The sequence below is a fragment of the Penicillium samsonianum genome, assembly GCF_028829775.1.
Source record: "Penicillium samsonianum strain IBT 33392 chromosome Unknown utg000006l_segment0_segment0, whole genome shotgun sequence".
NCBI lineage: Eukaryota > Fungi > Ascomycota > Eurotiomycetes > Eurotiales > Aspergillaceae > Penicillium > Penicillium samsonianum.
In genome coordinates, this window is record NW_026643264.1 from 863006 (window position 1) to 882500 (window position 19495).

Sequence of the window (19495 nt, forward strand, 5' to 3'; positions counted from 1 at the left end):
TAAACGGCCGGGTTTCCTGAAAACTACACCCTGATCGAGTTGGCTTACTTTTGCTCCTAGCTACAGTGGTAGATTTGGGTCGTGCCATTGGTGGAACGTGGCTGGGGCGCTGCAATAAAATGTCTCGTTCCTACCAGTAGCTTGATTGGATGGACCGCGTGGCATGGTCTACCAGGAAACTATGCGAGCGGGTTATACGTTGGGGCTCATCCTGCAGACTTTCAGAGAATACCAGTGTTTGGCTAACGTGCGGAAGTAGGCCAAGCATCCGCGTTTGTTGACTTGGCCAGTGCCCCACAAGTACGGACAGGCTTTTCCCTGGATTCGAGTCCAGATGCATCCTTGTACACCCACTGGAACTGAGTTCGCCGGCCCCTGGACCTACAAGCGGCCAATTCGTTGGCCGGCGTACCCCACTCGAACGCATGCAGGCGAAACGCTGGGGGAGACAATCCCGCGGACTTTTGCGGACAGACACGGTAAAATACAGGTGGCTGAGACGATCCTGTGGACTTTCACGGACAGACGTGGGTTTCATGCAGGAGAATAATCTTATGGCCTTGGCATCCAGGCATACATACAGTCGACTCCAGTCAATGAAAACGCGGGTGAAAGCACATCTACCGCTATAACAGCTTAGTGCAGTGTTCGGTTCGCTCCAATGCAACCATTCACTATTGAATGATTGGAAGTTTCACGATGGTCGGAGCCAAGACGACACGATTCGACGACTTGCCGACGGTTCGGAATCTTCGCTTTAAAAGGCCTGGCCAACCAATAGAATATTTCCATTCTATGGAAAACCCCAAGAGTTCAGATTTTCGTATTATGGCGCCAATCTGTTCCGCTTTATATGTAGACCTCGCCATGACCCGCGGGTAACCCTGACTACCCGGACCGCGACCCGGACCATGCAGGTTTCAGGGTCGTGAATCCTGACCCTGATCCTCCGTCCGGTCCGGGTCGTTAGGAGTATGACCCGACCCTGAGGGTCACGACCCTCCCCCTAGGGTCGTCAAATAGTGCAAACATCAACAAGTCACGCGTAGCATGAATTATGCAGATTTCGGCGGTATTTTTGAGTATCTCACTTACAGCATTTGTAGGCCAGCTTTTTTTTTTAGCTTTAACTCCGAATAAATTAAATCAAATTAAATTAAATTAAACGAATGCAATAAATCAATAAAACTACTTGTTCGACGTTTCATATCCATCAAGCAACCTTGAACGTTTGCGGATTCTGCCTGACACTCGGTGCTGTGTCTTTGGCAGAGGAATCACTTCTTCATCATCTTCTTCCTCATCATCCGCCGCATCCTCAACTATATCGATCACGCGTCTTTTGCGCAGTGCGTTTGCAGATGGCCCCTGCGAAGTTGCTGGGGCTTGCGAAGTTGCTGAGAGCTGTGTAGAAGGCCCTTCATCCTCTTCATCATCACTGATTGGATCAACGGCGATTTGTTGCTGTGTTCTCTCTTCCTTTGCAGCCTGTATCTCCTGGGCTGAAAGATATTCAGAAAGCATTATTCGCTCCTCTTCGTAAATCTCGAATCTTGATGTACACATATACATCATAAGGTCCGAGATTGTTTGAGGTTGTAGAGAGCCTCGACTATAATAACACACATCTCGTGCAGAGTTGAAAAGCCGCTCTACTCCTGCACCACTAGCTGGATTAGAAAGAATATCTCGTGCAAGCCTCGCCATTGCAGGGAATTTATCTTGGTGATCTTTCCACCAGGTTCGAGGCTGGGCATTTGGGACTGTGTCTGAAAGATAAATCAGCAATTCTTCCCACACAGATCAAGAGATACTCACCGCTATCAATATACCTTGTAAGCTCGTCTGACTGTGCCAGTTGTGAAATCTGAGATTGCTGCGACTCGTCTCGAACACAGGCCAAATCAAATTCATCCGTTAGAGTGTTCATTGTAGGGGCACGCAATACCTGCTGCTCTTCGGTAAAACTCTTAGAGTACCTCTCGACGCAGGACTCAAGGCTCTGGCGATAGGTTGCTCGGTAATCAATCCCTTCCACTGGGTCTGGGTCCTAGTCCGAAGTTGAGAAGAACTGGAGTTTATCCTGTGGAGAAAGGATTGTGCCAATGGGGTAAAGATAATCGTCAACCTTGTCGGTGTCTCGGTAGTAGGTTGAAATCTTGCTTTTTGCCGCTTCGAGGGATGTAAGCATCACCTGCTTCCAAGCAACCCTCTTCCGCCTAAACTGTCTGATCGACTTTTCAAGGTGGTCAAAGAGCTTATTGTAGACCTTAAAGACCCGGTGGATAGTAACATCTCTTTTCTTTGACAGAAGGGTTGTGAATCGGTGAAACGGCTGAAGAATGCAGAGAAGATAATCAACTTGCCGCCACTGCTCCTGACTTGAGGCAAAGTGCTCTTGGTCGTACTGGGAGCAGAACGCATCGAAGGCCTGCTGGAGCTTCTTCGCGCGTGCGAGCATCCAGAATGTTGAATTCCATCGAGTAGTAACATCCTGGATTGGAACAAGCTTTGGCTCCTTTGTTTGCAAGTTGTAGAATGACTCTCTGCGTTGAGGACTCGCATTGATGAAGATTGCAAGGCTTCGGACCTAGGATGTAGATTAGTAAAATAAGATGAAATTCAGTTCAAAGGTCTTACCTTATTCAGAGTGTCCACGATCTCTCTTTTCTGCTGCCTCGCACGTAGGACTATCTACACGATCATCAGACCATGTCTGCTCAACCGTATCATTCTTTGGAATGGCCTTCATCTTCCCAAGGAGATTCCTAAGACTAAGCTGGATCACGTGTGCAATACAAGGTACCCGGATGATAATGACGTCGTTCGAGGATTGTAGTGACTCAATTGCCTCGTGGACACTTGCCAGGAGAGTCTTGTTGTTTGAAGCGTTGTCGGTAGTTACCGAAAGCACTTGATCTGTGATCTGGTGCTCCTGCAGCAACTGGAAAACTACTTCACTCAAATTTGCACCTGAATGAGATCCATGTAAATGTTCAAATCTAAGCAATATCTCACGATACTCCCACTGTTCGTCAAGAAAGTATCCAATGATAGCCAAAAATGCCTGCTTGAATGGAGATGTCCAGCAATCAAGGGCAAGTGATAGCTTAGCGCCAGAAGGGAGTGTCTGAAGGATACTCTTTTGGTTCTCACGGACTAGATCTCGTAGCTGCCGGCGCATAGCCTTAGCGGATGGAATTTCTGGCATTGATGGTGCAAGCCGAGCGTAGGAGATAAGATCACGAAACTCGGGATGCTCGAGAAAAAGGAAGGGAAGATGCGACACAGTAAGGAGCTTGGCAAGCTTCTGCTGCCAAACTCGCTGATCGAATCTTCGTATAGTCGCATTCTGAGCCTAGAAGTAGAGGTAAGAGTTAGTATGCTCAAAATCATAGCAAGGCTTCATACATACAGCATGCTCTAATGCAAGCTTGATATTTGGCTTCTTCCCTGTAACATTGACGACTTTCCGACAGTTCACCCCATTATAATGCTTGTTTATTGAAGTTGTCCCTGAGTGAGCCCACCCGGGGTGGTCAAGCACCTTCCGACACTGATGGCACATAACCCCAGGCTTTCCATCTTTTTCGAGGGCAACCTGGTCATAGTGTTTCCAGCACTCCGCGTCACGTTTCCCATCCCACGCCAACCGTTTTTTCTTCCCGAAGTCGGTTTAAAGCCACCAATTCACGAACTCATTACCCATTGCTAGGGAATATAGGATGAATGTCCTAATCCGATCAGGACAGATGCGATGAAGGCAATTCGGACCTGATAACGCGTCTAACGTGTCGAGGGTCTGTGGACTTCCAGACAGCACAGGAGAATAAAGCTGAAATGGTGAAGTATCAGCAACATATTCAAGATGATCTGACAGTACTGCCTCATAGACAGAGGAGGAAAATGGGTCGGAGAATTGGGGCATGAGGAAGGAGAGGTGAGGATGAGAATACTACAGTTCTTACCTATAAATTTTCTTTCTCACAATTAGATGAAGGACTCAGGGATAGAAGTGCGTAATCAGTCTGTTTGTCAATTTTTTCTGGTTGATAGAGATGATAGATCATATCTTCAGCTCCACTTTCTCATGATCGCCTGAGCTAATTAGCTAAAATTTAGAGTCAGAAGGGTCGTCCGGGTTCCCCTGAGGGTCACCCAGACAGCCTACTAGCTTCCATGTTATACCCGGTGGTTTTGATTGGGGTACGGAAGGCTGAACATCGCGTGAAAGCGCGTTGGTGGCTGGCTTAGAGGCATATGCTAGAAAATCCCACCTTGATCCCAAAATGAGAGAGCAGCAAGCAACGGGAATACTGGATTTCTCTACGCCAAAGAAAATACACCATAAACGAGAGAGAACTTATCCAGCGAAGGGGTGCGCACTGTATTACTTGTTGCATTACTGAGCTCGCGGCCTTGGCGTCTGCCCCAGGCAGAAAATGTAGGAACCGCGGCAAGAGGAAAAGCGTTTCCCCGATACCTTGAACCCCTTTCCTGATTTCAATGCCCCTTACCAGGGGTTACTCGCGGCCCCTTTCAGAGGCAATGAAGAGCGTTGTACCCTGCGATTCCCTTGGCTCAGGACCATGACATCGTCGCTATGTTAAAGACCCGTTCACTTCTACGAAGCGAAATTACATATAGTGCTGCAAAGGATAACGACGCTAATATTCTCCACGAGCTAGGCTACCGAGACCAAAAGATCCAATTTTTCACCCATCTTTACCGGAATCGAGAGCTGATCAAGTCGCTCGTTGCCCGTCATCTCGGCCTTGGGTCTCAAGATCTGTGTCATGTTGTCGATGTAGAGGACTGGATACACGGAAGCTTTAATGTTTGTATTCGGGTTGATATTTTTGGCTCAACAGGAGTGGTCGGGAGGCAGGTCATGATTCGATTTCCCCTGCCGTATCGGATTGGGGAGAATTGTTGCCCGGGCAATGCCGATGAAAAAGTCCGTTGTGAAGTTGGAACCTACACATGGCTTAAAGAAAATTGCCCGACTGTCCCCATCCCCCATCTTTATGGATATGGGCTTTCGAGCGGCAAAATTGTATTACTCTCGTTTATTCTTCTCGCAATTCGAACCCTCACTTATAATTTCACCTAGTTCACCGAATTCAACAGCCTGCCTTTCCTCTTTCGCAATATCCAGCGTCTGCGCCGACTTATTTTATGGACACTAGGATATCGAGTTCCATCCTTCTACGCTGAGAATCCCGGTAAATCTGACAATCCTCTCGGTGAACCTTACATCATCATCGAATATGTCAGTCAATCAAGTGGCAATTTGCTTTCTGCAACCTGGGAGGAAGGGCGCTTCAACCAGACTCTGCGCTCGAACCTGTTCCGAGGCCTTTCTCGCATTATCCTCACTATGGCACGGGTTCCACTGCCTAAGATTGGATCTTTTGCTATTGATGATGACGGCTGTCTAAGATTGAACAACCGGCCTCTTACCATGGAAATACAACAATTGGAAAACGAAAGAATTCCGGTGAACATACACCGGGCCACGACACATCTTGGTATAGAATCCTTTATTCACGACACTCTTTCTCTACACGAAAGTCGCCTTCGCCATCAGCCCAACGCACTCAACAGTCGTGAAGACGGACTCTATCAAACGTCTGCACTAATGGTCATGAGAAGCATTTGGCCTTGTATTTTTAACCGGGAGCTTTTCCGGGGGCCATTTCTTTTCAACCTCACAGATCTCAACCAAAGTAATATCTTTGTTGACAGTAATTGGAATATTGTACGGCTAATAGACCTTGAATGGGCTTGTTCTCACCCTGCTGAGATGATACATCCTCCATATTGGTTAACAAACCAAGCCATCGACTTGATCGACTCGAGTGAATATGAGGCCCTCCACACCGAATTCATGAACACCTTTGCGGAGGAACAGAGGAGTTCCGACCCTTTTCATCTGTACCCGACAATGAAGAAAGGACTTGAGAATGGCACATTCTGGTATTCTCTTGCTCTTACGAGTCCTTCGGCCTTTTCCACAATTTTTTATGACCACATTCAGCCCAAGTTTACAAATGGTCATGGTATTCCCGAGTTTTGGAGCATCACGATGCCATATTGTTTCTTAAATACAGCCGCCTTGATTGAACAAAAGGTCAAAGACAAAGAAAGATACGATGCTTCTCTACAAGAAGCATTTCGATGCTAGATCACTGCTTCCCGCATATCTGCAATTATCTTGGTTGATTTTGACTTTGTCCCTGGCTATTGTTTTCGTCCCTTTTCAATTGCTCTGCTGCAGCCTGGAGACTTGCAATTGCCTTTCCACTTCTCTTTTGCTGCGCGGCCTTCCCGGAAGAGGAGAGCTGGTTCATAGATTTTGCATCCATTTTCATAGCGACACTTGCTTCTTCGACTTTGCCATCATAACTTGAATCTGATGCTCGATCCGCCATCTAGAGGCAACGCGTTGAGTAATCTTTTTGCAGAGTTAAGAAGGCCTCAATAGAATCTTACCGCCGGCACAATAGGGTCTGACTGGAAGGAAATATTGGCACCATATGGCAAGAGAGCATGTGACGTTTGCCGAGGTAGTAGGAAGGGTATGCAAGCTTTGGTAGGAGAAGCCCTTATGTATATTCTCTTCCGTTTTGGCCGGCGAGTGGGGGCTATATACCCCGCTCTGCCACTACGTTTTCCGGTAGAATGATTGGCTCTTACTGACTCATCAAGAGCGTTTTGAGAGGGGCCCCGTATAAGAATCGTAGGTCGCTACCGGTGTTCTAGGTCTATGGATTGTTCAACATTAAATCTGTCGTGTTAGTGGGCGAGCCGTGCCTTGATCGGGGGGGGGGGGGGGTTCGAGCGTTGCTGCGAATCGGAGACGTTAGCTACCCGCCGCCTCCACTATAGTAAAGCCTAAGCCAAGCCAGAATGGGAACTGTCGACATATGCACCACTCGTTATGAGGAGAAGTGCCTAGGGAGTGACCAATGCCCTCTCAACCTACGAGACACAGCACGGAGGCCTGTGCGTTGAGATATGCAGAAGCTGTCCAATTAGGAAGAATCTCTACACGACATAAGTGAAGCCTGGAACCAAATCTGACGATTCCCCCTATTCCTATTCTATTCGAACCAAAGGAAAACAGTTTCCTTCCCACAACCACTAGTCAACCATGGGCGCCAACGAGAGTGTTGTCTTGAGTGCTCTAGAAGAGTTTTATGCAATTACACCGCAAAGTAGTTCCGAGATCAGTGAAGACTTAATTCAAAAATGCCGAGCGCTGTGGTCAAGCACTCCTCCGGAATCTAGGAGAAAGATCGGATTGTGTGCGTGTTCTAGGAGATCCAAACCCAATAACTTTACGAAGCAAGATATCATCGTCCCTGACTTTCCGGCCTCCACTATTGAACAATGGATCCAGCAACCAGAAACACTTTTCAACAAAAGTGGCTGTCAGCTTAATCTACTTGTCTCGGAATCTCCTACCAAGGCTGTGCGGTGTTACGCCGAGTTACGCCGAGAAACTCGGGGACCAGGAGGATGGTGCTCTAGATACGTTTCAGAGCGGCTTTTCAAAGTTGTAATGATGAAGCTCAGCGATATTGGACAGGTAACCGAAGAGGTTTCTGCCACTATAGCAAACAGTAACCTGAAGATTGATGTCGCGCAATACATTTGTGAAGGCCGTCGACTATACGGATTGTATCGTATGACCCGCTAAGTATCACTCCACTATACGTCTCGGAAGCGATACTTCGCAATATGCTTGAGAATTCGGATTTTTAAAACGGAAAATTCTTCGAGAGTCAGCCACGGCGGCCGCCGACCAAATTCTCAGGTAGGGGGGATTCGTCAAGGCTCAGGATATATGATGCTTCAAAGGACAGTGACGCTAATATTCTCCCCTAGTTTGGCTATAGAGATAAGAAGTTCTGACTCTTTACTCACCTGTACCGAAACCGAGAGCTGATTAAGTCGCTTATTACCAGACATCTTGGTCTTGCGTCTCGAGATCTGTGTCATGTTGTGAATGTGGAGGACTGGATATATGGAAGCTTTAATGTCTGCATTCGGCCTGATAGTCTAGAGAAAACCTAGTGGTAATCGGCTTCTCCGACAAGCCCAAGAATCTGTGATACCTTTTTTCTTGGAAAAAAAATTGACCTGATTATAAACCTTCTTTTGCCATAGCGCTGCATATGCTAGTCATACCGTAGGGTCGCACTAATCGCTTGAACGAAGACGTCTTGCTTCCACCGTGTCCTCCGTGCATTCTGGAGATATACATTTCGGTCTCAAACAAACCGGCACTGTCCACCATACTATAATCGTCTTCCGGTCCCAAAACTGTGCGTACGGCTGTGTATGTGGGTATTTCAGAGGTGGACCTAGTTGCGGAAGATTCGAACCTGGTGATGCCAAGATGCAGCTGATCGATATCCCAGTATAGATACGCGTCTGCAGAAAGTCCTCGGGGTAGATTCCTGGCCACGAGTCTGTCAAAATTGTAAATCTTGAGGCTTGCTTCGCGCCCGTCACTCAGCGGAATAACCCAATTTCGAATTGAGTAAGTTGGAGCCACGAATTCCTTGAAAGTAACGCTGACTACGATGCCAAAGAGCTTGGCTAGATTCAACGCTGATCACTACAGCACCCACGATGGCGTCGCACGCAAGCCCATGAAGTCTAGCTAGATGTCCGATGCCACCTTGTAGCCACAGCCCGGCGCCTACACTTGGGCGAGCGCCTAAGGGCACTGTTATGCCCGCCGCCATTGTTTTGCGGATGATATCCTCCGTCGTATAGCCGGTTTCGGCGATGACCAGGTAATCGGAACTGGAACGCCATCCTTTTCCATCACTTCCGGCCGTGAGAATGTGTACTTGGTCAAAGGCTCCCATGTCAACTGCAACGACATTAGACCATAGGCAGTGGCCGCTGTGACCCCCGCCAATAACACTTAGGCTTAGCCTATGCTTCAAAGCCCATTTAACACACTGCTGGACGTGTTGAACATCTGTCGGCCTTACAATTGAGGCAGGATGGCGGAGACGAGCCTCACGGTTTTTGACTCGCTTGTTCCCATTCAATAACGGGACTTCCATCGTGAGCTCGGATAATGCCGTCGCATCTTTGGTGAAGGCTGCCATAATAGCGGGGGAGCTGAAAAAAGCTGGTTTGGGTGGGCTTCTTCCCGACGGGCTAAGGTGCGGCACACCTTCCGCCATTCGGCTCGGATAGCCCTGTCCGCTTCCACATCCTCTGCAAGAAATCCTGCGACGAAAGAGGCAAAACGGTCCAGTTCGTCATCGTCATCCATCACGCATACAGATCCGGTTGGAAAAGAGGCCGTTCGATGGCACACTAATCCGCCAAGGTAGAAGACCTTATCGCGATGGAAAACGACCACCATTCCGCCTCCTGGCTGTTCAACAAGCATTTCTATGGCCTCTTCGATAAATTTGGCTTTTGGATTCATGCCATACATGCTGTGGCAGAATAGGATGATATCGAATTTTTCATCATTGTCACACCCACTGTTACCGATATCGCTCCTTCGGTGGCTATGTCGCATGAATGGCATCCGATGAATACGGGGCGGGCATTTCAGACCGGGCAGTGGAGATTCTATCTCCGAGGCAGAGGAAAGCCCATCTTCGACACTTGTAGCAAACAATTTATCGGGTTCAAATGCAGTGTATCTCCAAATCTTCTGTCTCAGATGTCTGGCAAGTCATGCCAGTACACTTTTCGGGCCAGGTCCGATCTCTAGTACTGAGATCCGGCCACGCGATTTGATGAGGGGTGCTAGCAGACGAGATAGTTGAGGAATGATAAAATCTCGGTACGACATCCACCCTGAGCCCCGCACCAAAATGTCGAAGCCAAGGCTGTACTGTTTGTCTGACAGTGGCTTTCTTGGGGAGGAGACCGTTTCCATGGCCCTCTGCTTAAGGGCACACTTCAGAGAGTCGAGAGTCGCCATGTTAATTCGGCTAAAGTATTCTATGACAAAGGTTGTTAGTGTTGGTCCTTGGATGTTGCAGGGTATTTTATAGTGGAAACTGGCCGGCAGAAGCGCAAAGTAACTTGTGGTCGGGTCATGGATCGAAGTCAGCTATAATGTGCCAACGCATTAAACTAGCAATGCGGTAAGATCCCAAGTGAATCCCATGGCCGCGTTAGTATGATAAGATAATTTTCAATTTCAAAAAGAAGAAAATTAAAAATTAACAGTAAAGCGCGAGAGAGTGCCGTGGAACGAACACTACCTTGTACAGCCCCTATGCCAACACATCACCACCACGGTAAGCCAGTATCTTCAATTGGTGAAAGAATACATAGCATCGGCGAGGCTGGTCTTCTGATGCTGGTGTGGTATACCTGTGCAGGGATTTTGGCAACTCATTCATCATTCAGACTTCTAGGATATACCTGCTGGCTCCACCGACTGGCTCCACCGAATGGCTCCCTCCCGCAGCTCTTTCGTACTAACATGCACCTTGCCATGATGAGACTATTTTTTACACTGTAGCGTTGGGCATGATAACCAGATTTCTTTTTCTACGGCCGAGCAAAGGAATTTCATACATATGATTAGAAAAAGCAGCGAACAGACCAAGTGCCAGGATGCTCATTATGAAGACACTAGGCTATGGTGATTAGCACATATTATTGGGTGCCTCGAGGCACAGGATTAGTGCCATTGCAGATTGTATTTTGTTTGCCTCCGAACAAGTAGCGTCGTCATGGCGAGGGCTGACCAGACCATGTTCAGAAGTTTTCGCAGATAAAACGCGATCACTGGTTGACCTCTTGATCTACCCAACCACTTACCATCCGATTCAAAATCATGAGCCCTGCATCCTCGAAGCCGTCGGCACCTTTATTTTATGAGCCAAGCGGCAGCTCTCTCGCCGACGCATCCACGAGCCTCCACTCTGATACATTGTATTATGATCCTTATAAAAAGAGAGACATGATTCCACAGTTTTAATCGTCGCTCTATTTTCGTGCCCGTCGTCAGGAGTTTGATCTACTCGAAGACAAAAATTACGCCATCACCGCAACTGCCATGTCTGATATCATGATTGACGAGACCGAAGCTATTCAGACCACAGAGACCCTACGGTGTTGAAATAGTACACTGAGGGACTATACAGCATGTAAAATGGGTGGAGTATCTCTTGCAAAGATAAATGGAACTATGAATATAGTGCCAGAAATGGAATTGTAAAACTGTCTAATCTCTTAATACATAGAAAGAAGCCCATATTTATAGGCTTCTTCTTCCTCCCCTGGAATCCATCAATTTATAATAGAAACAGAAAGAAAGAAGCTGAAAGGGCGATGATAGCACTGAAAGCAGCCTGAACTGAAATTACTTCCTGTGATATAACAAGCTGGCGGTTGTATACAGGAATTGGTGTTGTAGACGGCAAGCTGCATCGACTAACCTCGATTCCGTAGGACCTCGAAGCTCTTGGCATGGGAGTTGCATAGTGATTCGTAATGCATAAAGAATGCCGAATTAGGATTAGCGTTGAAAGCTCCATGTTAATTACTGAGAATTAACATGGATTCTCAACATACGGTATGTATGCCACTAGAATATATTATTTACTATGTCGGGTTATTGAATTATTATGAGTAGTTTGAATACTATGAATGGCCCCCCTCGCGAACCCTGTGAGGAAGTTAATCAAAGACCACGGTGGCGACTGTCAGCTGTCCTACACAAACTTCCAATACCCTGAGATCACCAACTTACCCTGACGGCCTCAACTGGCCTTCTAAGTTATCCAATATCATCCTCCTGGAGGATTGAACTTTTCTAAGCTCCATCTCAGGTCTTGGGACAAGACAGCGTTTGGGGTCGATGCTGGGAGAAAATGAGAAACGACTCCAGAAGCTTACGGAGGCTGTGCGAACAATTCTTGAATGTGTTGGTGAAGATCCAGAGCGAGAAGGTCTACGTGACACTCCAGAGCGATACGCCAAGGCCATGCTTTATTTCACCAAGGGTTACGATGACAATATTCGAGACCTGGTCAATGGGGCTGGTTTCCATGAGGACCATGACGAATTGGTCATTGTGAAAGACATAGATGTTTTCTCCCTCTGTGAACACCACATGATTCCCTTCACTGGCAAGGTACAAATTTCTACGTCTAGCTTTGTCGTATAACGCTGACCATGTGAGGCAGATGCACATCGGTTACATCCCTGATGGCCGCGCCCTTGGTCTCTCTAAATTGGCCCGTCTGGCTGAGATGTTCTCTCGCAGACTCCAGGTCCAAGAACGCCTGACTAAACAGGTTGCTCAAGCTATCTCTAAGGTACTGAAACCTCAGGGGGTCGGTGTTGTTATACAATCCTCCCACTTTTGTATGGCCATGCGCGGTGTACACAAAGTGGGCAGCACCACAATCACCAGCTGTATGCTGGGATGCATGCGATCATGTGCAACAAACAGAGAAGAATTCTTGGCGTTCTTTCACAGAAGATAACTAATTCAGTACTCCTCGGGTATACTTTGGCCACGTTATGAAGATCCACATTGTCATAAGCGTTTTAAATATTGCTTAATGAGCACCCACTGACCCACGGTCTGTTTCGATGCGCGCCTTGTGTGAGCAGCTCTACTCACTCTGAACACTGGGCGATATATAACTCTTTGATCTCAAAGAAGAGCGAGGAAGTTGTCACTGACTTCCGCTGCGGCACAAAAAATTTGATCGTCGCCACCAATGTGCTCGAAGAAGGCATTGATATTCCAGCATGTCATCTAGTCATTTCATTCGAACTTCCAGACAACATGACATCCTACATCCAACGCCGGGGCCGAGCACGACAGAGTATCTCTGAATTCGTCATCATGGAAGAAGATAATTGTGAATCCCTAGCTTCACGTCAATGGAATGTGCTTGAAAAGAAAATGCAGGAGCTATGTTTCGACCATCATCGACGTCATCAAATAGTGAAGATAGACGATGGAGAATCTGAAAACATAGTTCTCCGGTTATCTCTGGACACAGGGTTTGTCTTCTCTGCCATAATCTCTGTCCTTATGGCTAACGCAAGGAAATTACGTTCACAGGGCGCTGCTGACAGCAGAGAATGCCATATCCCATTTATACCATTTCTGCACAACTCTGCAAAGTGAGACACCAGGCCGAACCTCTCCTTCTTTCTCATGTGAGAGTAACGAAAAAAATCACTTTCGATCTACAGTCTATCTGCCGAGTGGTGTTGATAGTTCGTTACGAGTAGCGAAAGGGCGCCATTGGTGGGCCACAAAGCAGTCAGCACGACAGGATGCGGCTTTTCAAGCCGTTCACGCTTTACATCGCCAAAGTCTCATCAATAACCATTTCCTTCCTTTGTTCCAGGATAATTCATGGGCTGAGATGAGTCAACAAAAAGCTGTGGCTGCCGCACTGCCCTTAGTGGAGAACTTTATCAGCTTCTGGAAAGACATTCCAGGCCATTGGACCGAACGAACAATATACAGATGTCGCATCGAGGTTTGTAAGAATGGGGAAGTACAATCAGATCTTGCGATGGCTCTTTTTACACCAGTAAAGCTACCAATTGATGCGAATGTGGACTTATACTGGGATAACCAAACAACCTTTAGGGTAACATTGCAGCCCTTCAACCTTGAAACAGCGCTATCACCTTTTTTAAGGTCCGTCATACGGGAGATAACGACCTTATTATTCCATTCGACTCGCGGAAATTCCCCACAAGAAGATTATTCGGAGTTTCTTCCATTCTTTACTCCGGACCTCCCCTTAGAAGAGCTAGAAGACTGGCTTGATATCAATCGAGGATCCCTTGCTATTTGGAGTGAGCAAACTCGTGTGCCTCTTCTTCCCCCTGGGGGTTTCATCCGAAGCCCTAAGCTTCATTTCACTCTTCACATCTTTGTGAGGTGGATTCGAAACCCAGATGCAAGTGGATCTACAATCGAATGTCGACCGTTTGAAAAAAGGCGGAACCTCATACAGCAAGCAACATTGGCCGATCAAATCTCCACACAAACTTTCACCAAAACAGCCTGTATAGCTGCCACTGAGTGCACCATTGATTTCCTGCCTTTGGAACTGGGTCGGACCAGCCTCCTGATTCCGCCAATCATACAATTACTGCATCAGCATCTGATGGCGCAGTCTATGCGCGTTGAAATTTTTGGAGATGTGCCTGAAATCGGATTGAGTTCTCTAGCGGAGGCAATCACATCTCCTTCTTCTCAATGGCCAGTAAATTACCAGCGACTAGAATTTTTGGGTGACTCTCTGATCAAGTTCTTGGTCTCTACGCATGTCTTTTATACTTATCCTCGATGGCATGAAGGCTACCTATCAAAGATGAAGGATTTGCTAGTCTCAAACGAGAGACTGACGCAAGCGGCCGTGAGTGCTCACTTGGAACAATTTATCTGCGCTGATTTCATCACGCGAAAACATCCAATCTTTTGGTAGAATAAAGGAGACGCTGCGGACAAAGGGATTCCGAGAAAAGTATATGCTGATGTGGTAGAAGCTCTCGTAGCCGCTGCCTATGAACACGGTGGAATTTCGCTCTCCCGAAAGCTTGTCGGGATTTTTCTACCGGAGATTTCCGACTTCACGCCAATACCCCAAGAACAACCAAAGAAAAATTGCCAATTCCCGGTCCATTTGGAAATCAAACTTGACAAACTTCTTGGCTTCAAGTTTAAGAACCGGGCTCTGATCTGGGAGGCGCTCACACACCCATCATGGCAAAGAGACCAAACAACTGGGTCTTACCAACGACTTGAATTCCTGGGAGATGCGGTTTTGGACTTTCTCGTTGCAAGAAGACTGCACGCTCAGGTTCCAAAGCTTGCGGAAGGTCGAATGACGGAAATTCGAGCCGCTTTGGTAAATGCCGACTTCTTGGCATTCCTCTGCATGGATTTCGCTCCCACCGAGACATGTTACTACGGGCAGGAGATAACAGCAAGCAATTTTGGGACGACCGTTCAACCAAGAAATACCGCATTATGGATGTTCATGCGACATGACGCTTCAGATGTTGTTAAGATGCAGACATCGTGCAGCAACATATATCGCATGCTTGGAGATGCAGTCAAGAAACCCCTAAAAAGTGGGCGCTCATATCCTTGGGCCACGCTTGCCCAGCTAAGAGCATCTAAGTTCTACTCAGACCTTATTGAGAGCACTATTGGGGCAATTTTCGTTGAAAGTGGAGGCGATCTGGATGCATGTGAACGCTTTTTGGAACGTATCGAGTTGATGGCTTATCTTGAGCGTTTCGCGGCGCATGATGTAGAGTTAGAACACCCAAAGAGTGCTATGGATCGTATTATGGGTACACGCAAGGCCGACTTTCGGGTGAAAGAAACCGAGAATAGTTTGCACGATATCTCTGTTTGGATGGAAGGTGAAGAAGTAGCGTCTATCAATCACTGTTCATCAAGAGCTGAAGCGTTTGTGCGAGCCGCCGAAGCGACGCTCTCGTTTTTGTCACGAACTTGAAATTAATTATAAGGAAAGGAAGAATTGATGAGATTAATTCCAAGAGCGTTGATTATCAAGTCCCTTGTATTACTAGTGCATCGGATACACCTGAGCAGTTTACTTTTGTCACTTGTAATCAGGATAGTACAAATTGCCAGAATAGTGGATACAGCAATACAGAGAGTTGAATACCATTGATTGAACCCCTACATTTACAATACGGAATACACCGACAGTTATGAGCCCGGTTCCCACTGAATGAGACTACTGTAGTTGGTATACAGTATCTAGCACGCAGCTAGAAGTGTCTCGCAACCCCTGAAGCTATACAGAGCTACCCCTGAATCCAGCAATGGAGGCAGCATCAATCCTCTCCGCCATAAAGGGCGAAAAACTGAAGGACGCGCCGCAATGGCTCACCTGGTTTGCAAAGGTGCAGCTATGCGCGATGCAAAAGAACGTCTGGGATCACTGCAACCCGGATGCCCCGCCAACCGAACGACTCGATGCCCTAAAAGAACCGATGGAACCGGAATACCCTGAGGAGGGTGACGAGAGGGATCGAAGGATCTGGCGAGATCGAATGGACGTGTATAAAATGAAGTACACTAAATGGGAGAAACAAGCAAAGGGACTGAGCGATGTAAATGAATATATCCTCACATATCTTGACCCAATGCACCACCTCGCTCTGATTACATAGAGTCTTTAGTTTCTGTCAATTTATAACAATTAGCGCGCGAAATCGTGCGGTGTTGGTGGCCGCGTAGTCGGTCTTAGAGGGTTGAACGTGGTATGTTAAAACGGGGCGCCACTTCACGGATTGAAGATATTTCTTGATTTTTAGAAGCCTGGATCGCTAATAAAATCCTACCCTCTTGCTCTATTAAATTTCTAGAGCTTCGGGAGCGTATTGGTGGCATGGTGGGTGGTTGAATTGACTAAGTGCTAATTCATGGACGCGTTTTGGGTGGTGTGGCCGGTTCGGTAGTGAAATACGTTAACTAATCTTTTAGGGACTTCTTAAAGCTTATACTACTATTTAATAGTATATACAGTCACCCCGCAAAAGTTTCCGTAAAACCCTTCCCACCTCAATATATATATATGCAACCTACACATTTCAATTAATTTACATACCACCAATTTAAAATGCATGCTTTTAAAAAATAGGAATTAAATGCATAAATGGCTAATTCATTAAACCTGTATTTTTAATATCTAGTATACCACCCTTCAGCTGCAATTACAGCCTCACATCGACGATTCATGCTCTGGATCAACCGGTCAAAATAATCCTGGCCTAGCTCCTCCCATGCTTTATGAATTAATTCCTGAAAATGTGTAACTAACTGCTCTTTAGTCCCTTCAAATTTATCTAGGTCAGGATCGAGGCGATCGATCATTTCTTTTAGCTTCGCCCAGGCATGTTCAATAGGGTTCAAATCCGGCGAATACGGCGGCCAGTCAGTAGTAGGAATTGCATTCTCCCACAACCACGCTTTAATAATTTTAGCCGTAAGAATTGGAGCGTTATCATGCATAAAAATACGCTCCGAATTCATACAAAATTGAGGTAGGTTTTCTTCGAGGGTTTCGAGATATGACTGTGAAGAGAAGCCTTGTCGTGCGGAGAATGGATCGCGATTCATTTGATATAAATCAGAATAACCACCAACGAATATCGCTCCCCAAATCATGATTGAGATTCGTTTTGATTTCGAATAAGTGACCACGTATTCTTTTTTCCATTTTTCATTCCGGTGGTTTAGGTGAAAGACCCAACGTGCGCGCTTCCCTTTTCCAATTTCTACCGAACATTCGTCGGACCAAACCACCCGCTTCCAGTCTTCCCACGTCCAATTCCGGTGCTCTAAAGCCCAAGTAAGACGTAGAGCGGCAACTTCCGGTTTCAAATAAGGTCTTTTCCGTGCTTTCCAATGTCCGTAGCCCGAGGATTTTAACATTCGAAGGAGGGTATCATCGGATACGGTTAAACCACTTTGTTCGCGTATCTCGGAGTAAAGAATAAAGGGATCACGCGTAATCAAACGTAGTATCAAGCTTTTATTATCTTCCGATAGAATTGGGGGGCGACCGGTTCGAGGAAGGGTTTTTCCATCGGCTCGTAGGGATTGTTGATCGAGGGTAAATTGGATCGTTGAGGTAGATAAACCATGAAGCTTTGCAATTGAGGTAATTGAGCAGCCTATAGATGCCTGGCCGGTAATTTGACCCCTTAGGTTTGGAGAGAGTTCAGTCTTCCTCACCTATTAGAATTAATAGGGCCTAGGGGTGTTCTTGGAACCATGGTTGATAGTTGAAAATGGTGGGTTTATTAAGACGCGATTTAAAAACGCGGGTGTGGGGCCAATTTTACGGAAACTTTTGCGGTAGAACTGTAGATAAACTGGGCCCTGACCCACTTTTTTCTTCCCATGGTTAACTCCCAGACCCTAATTCAACCCTGGCTCGGTTTACCCACTCCCAAGGGATAGGTTAAGCCTCACGTAGATCTTGCTCAGCGATGAACAGCCACATTAAATTAGTCGTAACACAAATGAACTAGGTTGCTCGTTCTTACTTGATCAACAAGCTTTCTACCATAGCCCTGGCAAGTTAATCTATCTATCCACTAAAGAAAGCTTTGTCCGTTCATTCCTACTTCGTGACAATTTATAATCTGTCAATAAAAACAATCCACCCAAGGTCTTCTAAACAGACTTTAACCCAAGGGGTTGGAGAATTGCTGCAGAACCTCACAATGATTGTGTTCAGAGAAGCGATGCTCCTAAGCTCTGCGTTGATTCTCACTAATATATCACGAGCAGACTGCATGTTGTCCGAACTCTCTGCGAGAAGATAGGTGGAGCTTTTGTCGTAAACTAGGGTCTCCAATGTTTTTAGTCCGGTGCATTCATTCCGGAGAAGCTGCAAACTTTGTAATGCGTCTTCTCTGGGCCTGGTTTCTCCTAGTTGGCTATGTACTCTTTCTGTGGCCGGAAAGGAGATACGTAAACGGGGCAAGAAACCTGCATTGACAGGTCCGATGCTGGTTATAAATGACCTCAGAATGTTGCTTCGGTAGTTCGCTATTTCCACTTCTTCGAGGGTAAAACGATTCGCGCTGTATAGGACAGCCCTGGCCTCATAGGATACTTGTCGGCTCGTATACAGTAAGGCAAGCCATGCGCGGGGTTTATTGGGCATGAAGACCCCTAATGGACATCCCGGATCCTGAAAAAGATACAGGGGCTCAGGGACAGCGAGAACTCGTCTGAAGATATCATAGCGAATCTCGATCGGCAAGGTGAAAATACCGAGAGCAGTTGAGGACGATGTTTTCGAAGGCAACATATCCGATATCGAGCGGGACATGCTAGGTGGACGGTACGGTTGTAAAATCGTAGCGCAAGCGCGGCAAAGTATCTCCTTTCAAAGAAAAGAGTGCTCGAAAGGACGAGGAATGATTTTTAGTCCAATAATACCCTAGCTAAAGAAAACCGTTAGATTAGACAAAGAACGTGTGCTTTTGTGCCGCTTACTGATCGCCACTAATTCGAGAGTGCCATTTATAGAAGGTGTTGATGGCAAGGGACAGGAAAATTGCGACCTGAACTGACAGCGTGCGATTAAAAAATTCTCCTGACTTTGGGCCGGTGGGGCATTCTAATTGAGGGGTAATTTGTCAAACCAAAAGCGGGCTCCAGGCTGACGGCTTAAGTGTACCTTCATTTGTAAAACGCTTGCTGCTTGAATTAGTGGGAATATTTGAAAGTTGATCCACTATCACTTTTGAAAATAAAGAAAAAGGCGAGCTGGTGAAGTGTCAGTCAGCAGAACAATAGATTTTGAAGAAGATTCCGAGACCCTAAAATGCACCCAAAAGTACTTGCGAAAGAGTGGAAGCAGCATCAACTGATGGTTGGTCACGTGAGACTTATAGGTAACATCAGGCCATTAGTCAATATCCTATTTGGGTTAGTTACATACTGAGATTG

The 19495-nt window shown here is 46.6% G+C and overlaps 4 protein-coding genes across 4 annotated transcripts; 2 read left to right on the plus strand and 2 right to left on the minus strand.

Annotated features, from left to right (window-relative positions):
* Positions 1–4603: 4603 nt before the first annotated feature.
* On the plus strand, positions 4604–6187 carry N7471_010477 (uncharacterized protein; the record flags this gene model as incomplete). The annotated part of the gene is made up of 2 exons (XM_057283196.1): positions 4604–5056; positions 5114–6187. The coding sequence occupies 2 exons, from the start codon at positions 4604–4606 to the stop codon at positions 6185–6187; spliced, it is 1527 nt and encodes a 508-aa protein (XP_057132175.1).
* Positions 6188–6212: 25 nt separating this feature from the next.
* N7471_010478 (uncharacterized protein) lies at positions 6213–6434 on the minus strand (the record flags this gene model as incomplete). The annotated part of the gene is made up of 1 exon (XM_057283197.1): positions 6213–6434. One exon carries the CDS (start codon positions 6432–6434, stop codon positions 6213–6215), a length of 222 nt encoding a protein of 73 aa, XP_057132176.1.
* Positions 6435–7543: 1109 nt separating this feature from the next.
* On the minus strand, positions 7544–9472 carry N7471_010479 (FAD-binding oxidoreductase; the record flags this gene model as incomplete). Its single annotated transcript, XM_057283198.1, has 5 exons — positions 7544–7675; positions 7933–8024; positions 8197–8589; positions 8639–9127; positions 9184–9472. The coding sequence occupies 5 exons, from the start codon at positions 9470–9472 to the stop codon at positions 7544–7546; spliced, it is 1395 nt and encodes a 464-aa protein (XP_057132177.1).
* A 2391-nt stretch (positions 9473–11863) lies between these two features.
* Positions 11864–15512, plus strand: N7471_010480 (ATP-dependent helicase dcl2; the record flags this gene model as incomplete). The annotated part of the gene is made up of 6 exons (XM_057283199.1): positions 11864–12139; positions 12192–12475; positions 12504–12555; positions 12578–13023; positions 13085–14402; positions 14472–15512. The coding sequence occupies 6 exons, from the start codon at positions 11864–11866 to the stop codon at positions 15510–15512; spliced, it is 3417 nt and encodes a 1138-aa protein (XP_057132178.1).
* Between the last annotated feature and the right edge of the window lie 3983 nt (positions 15513–19495).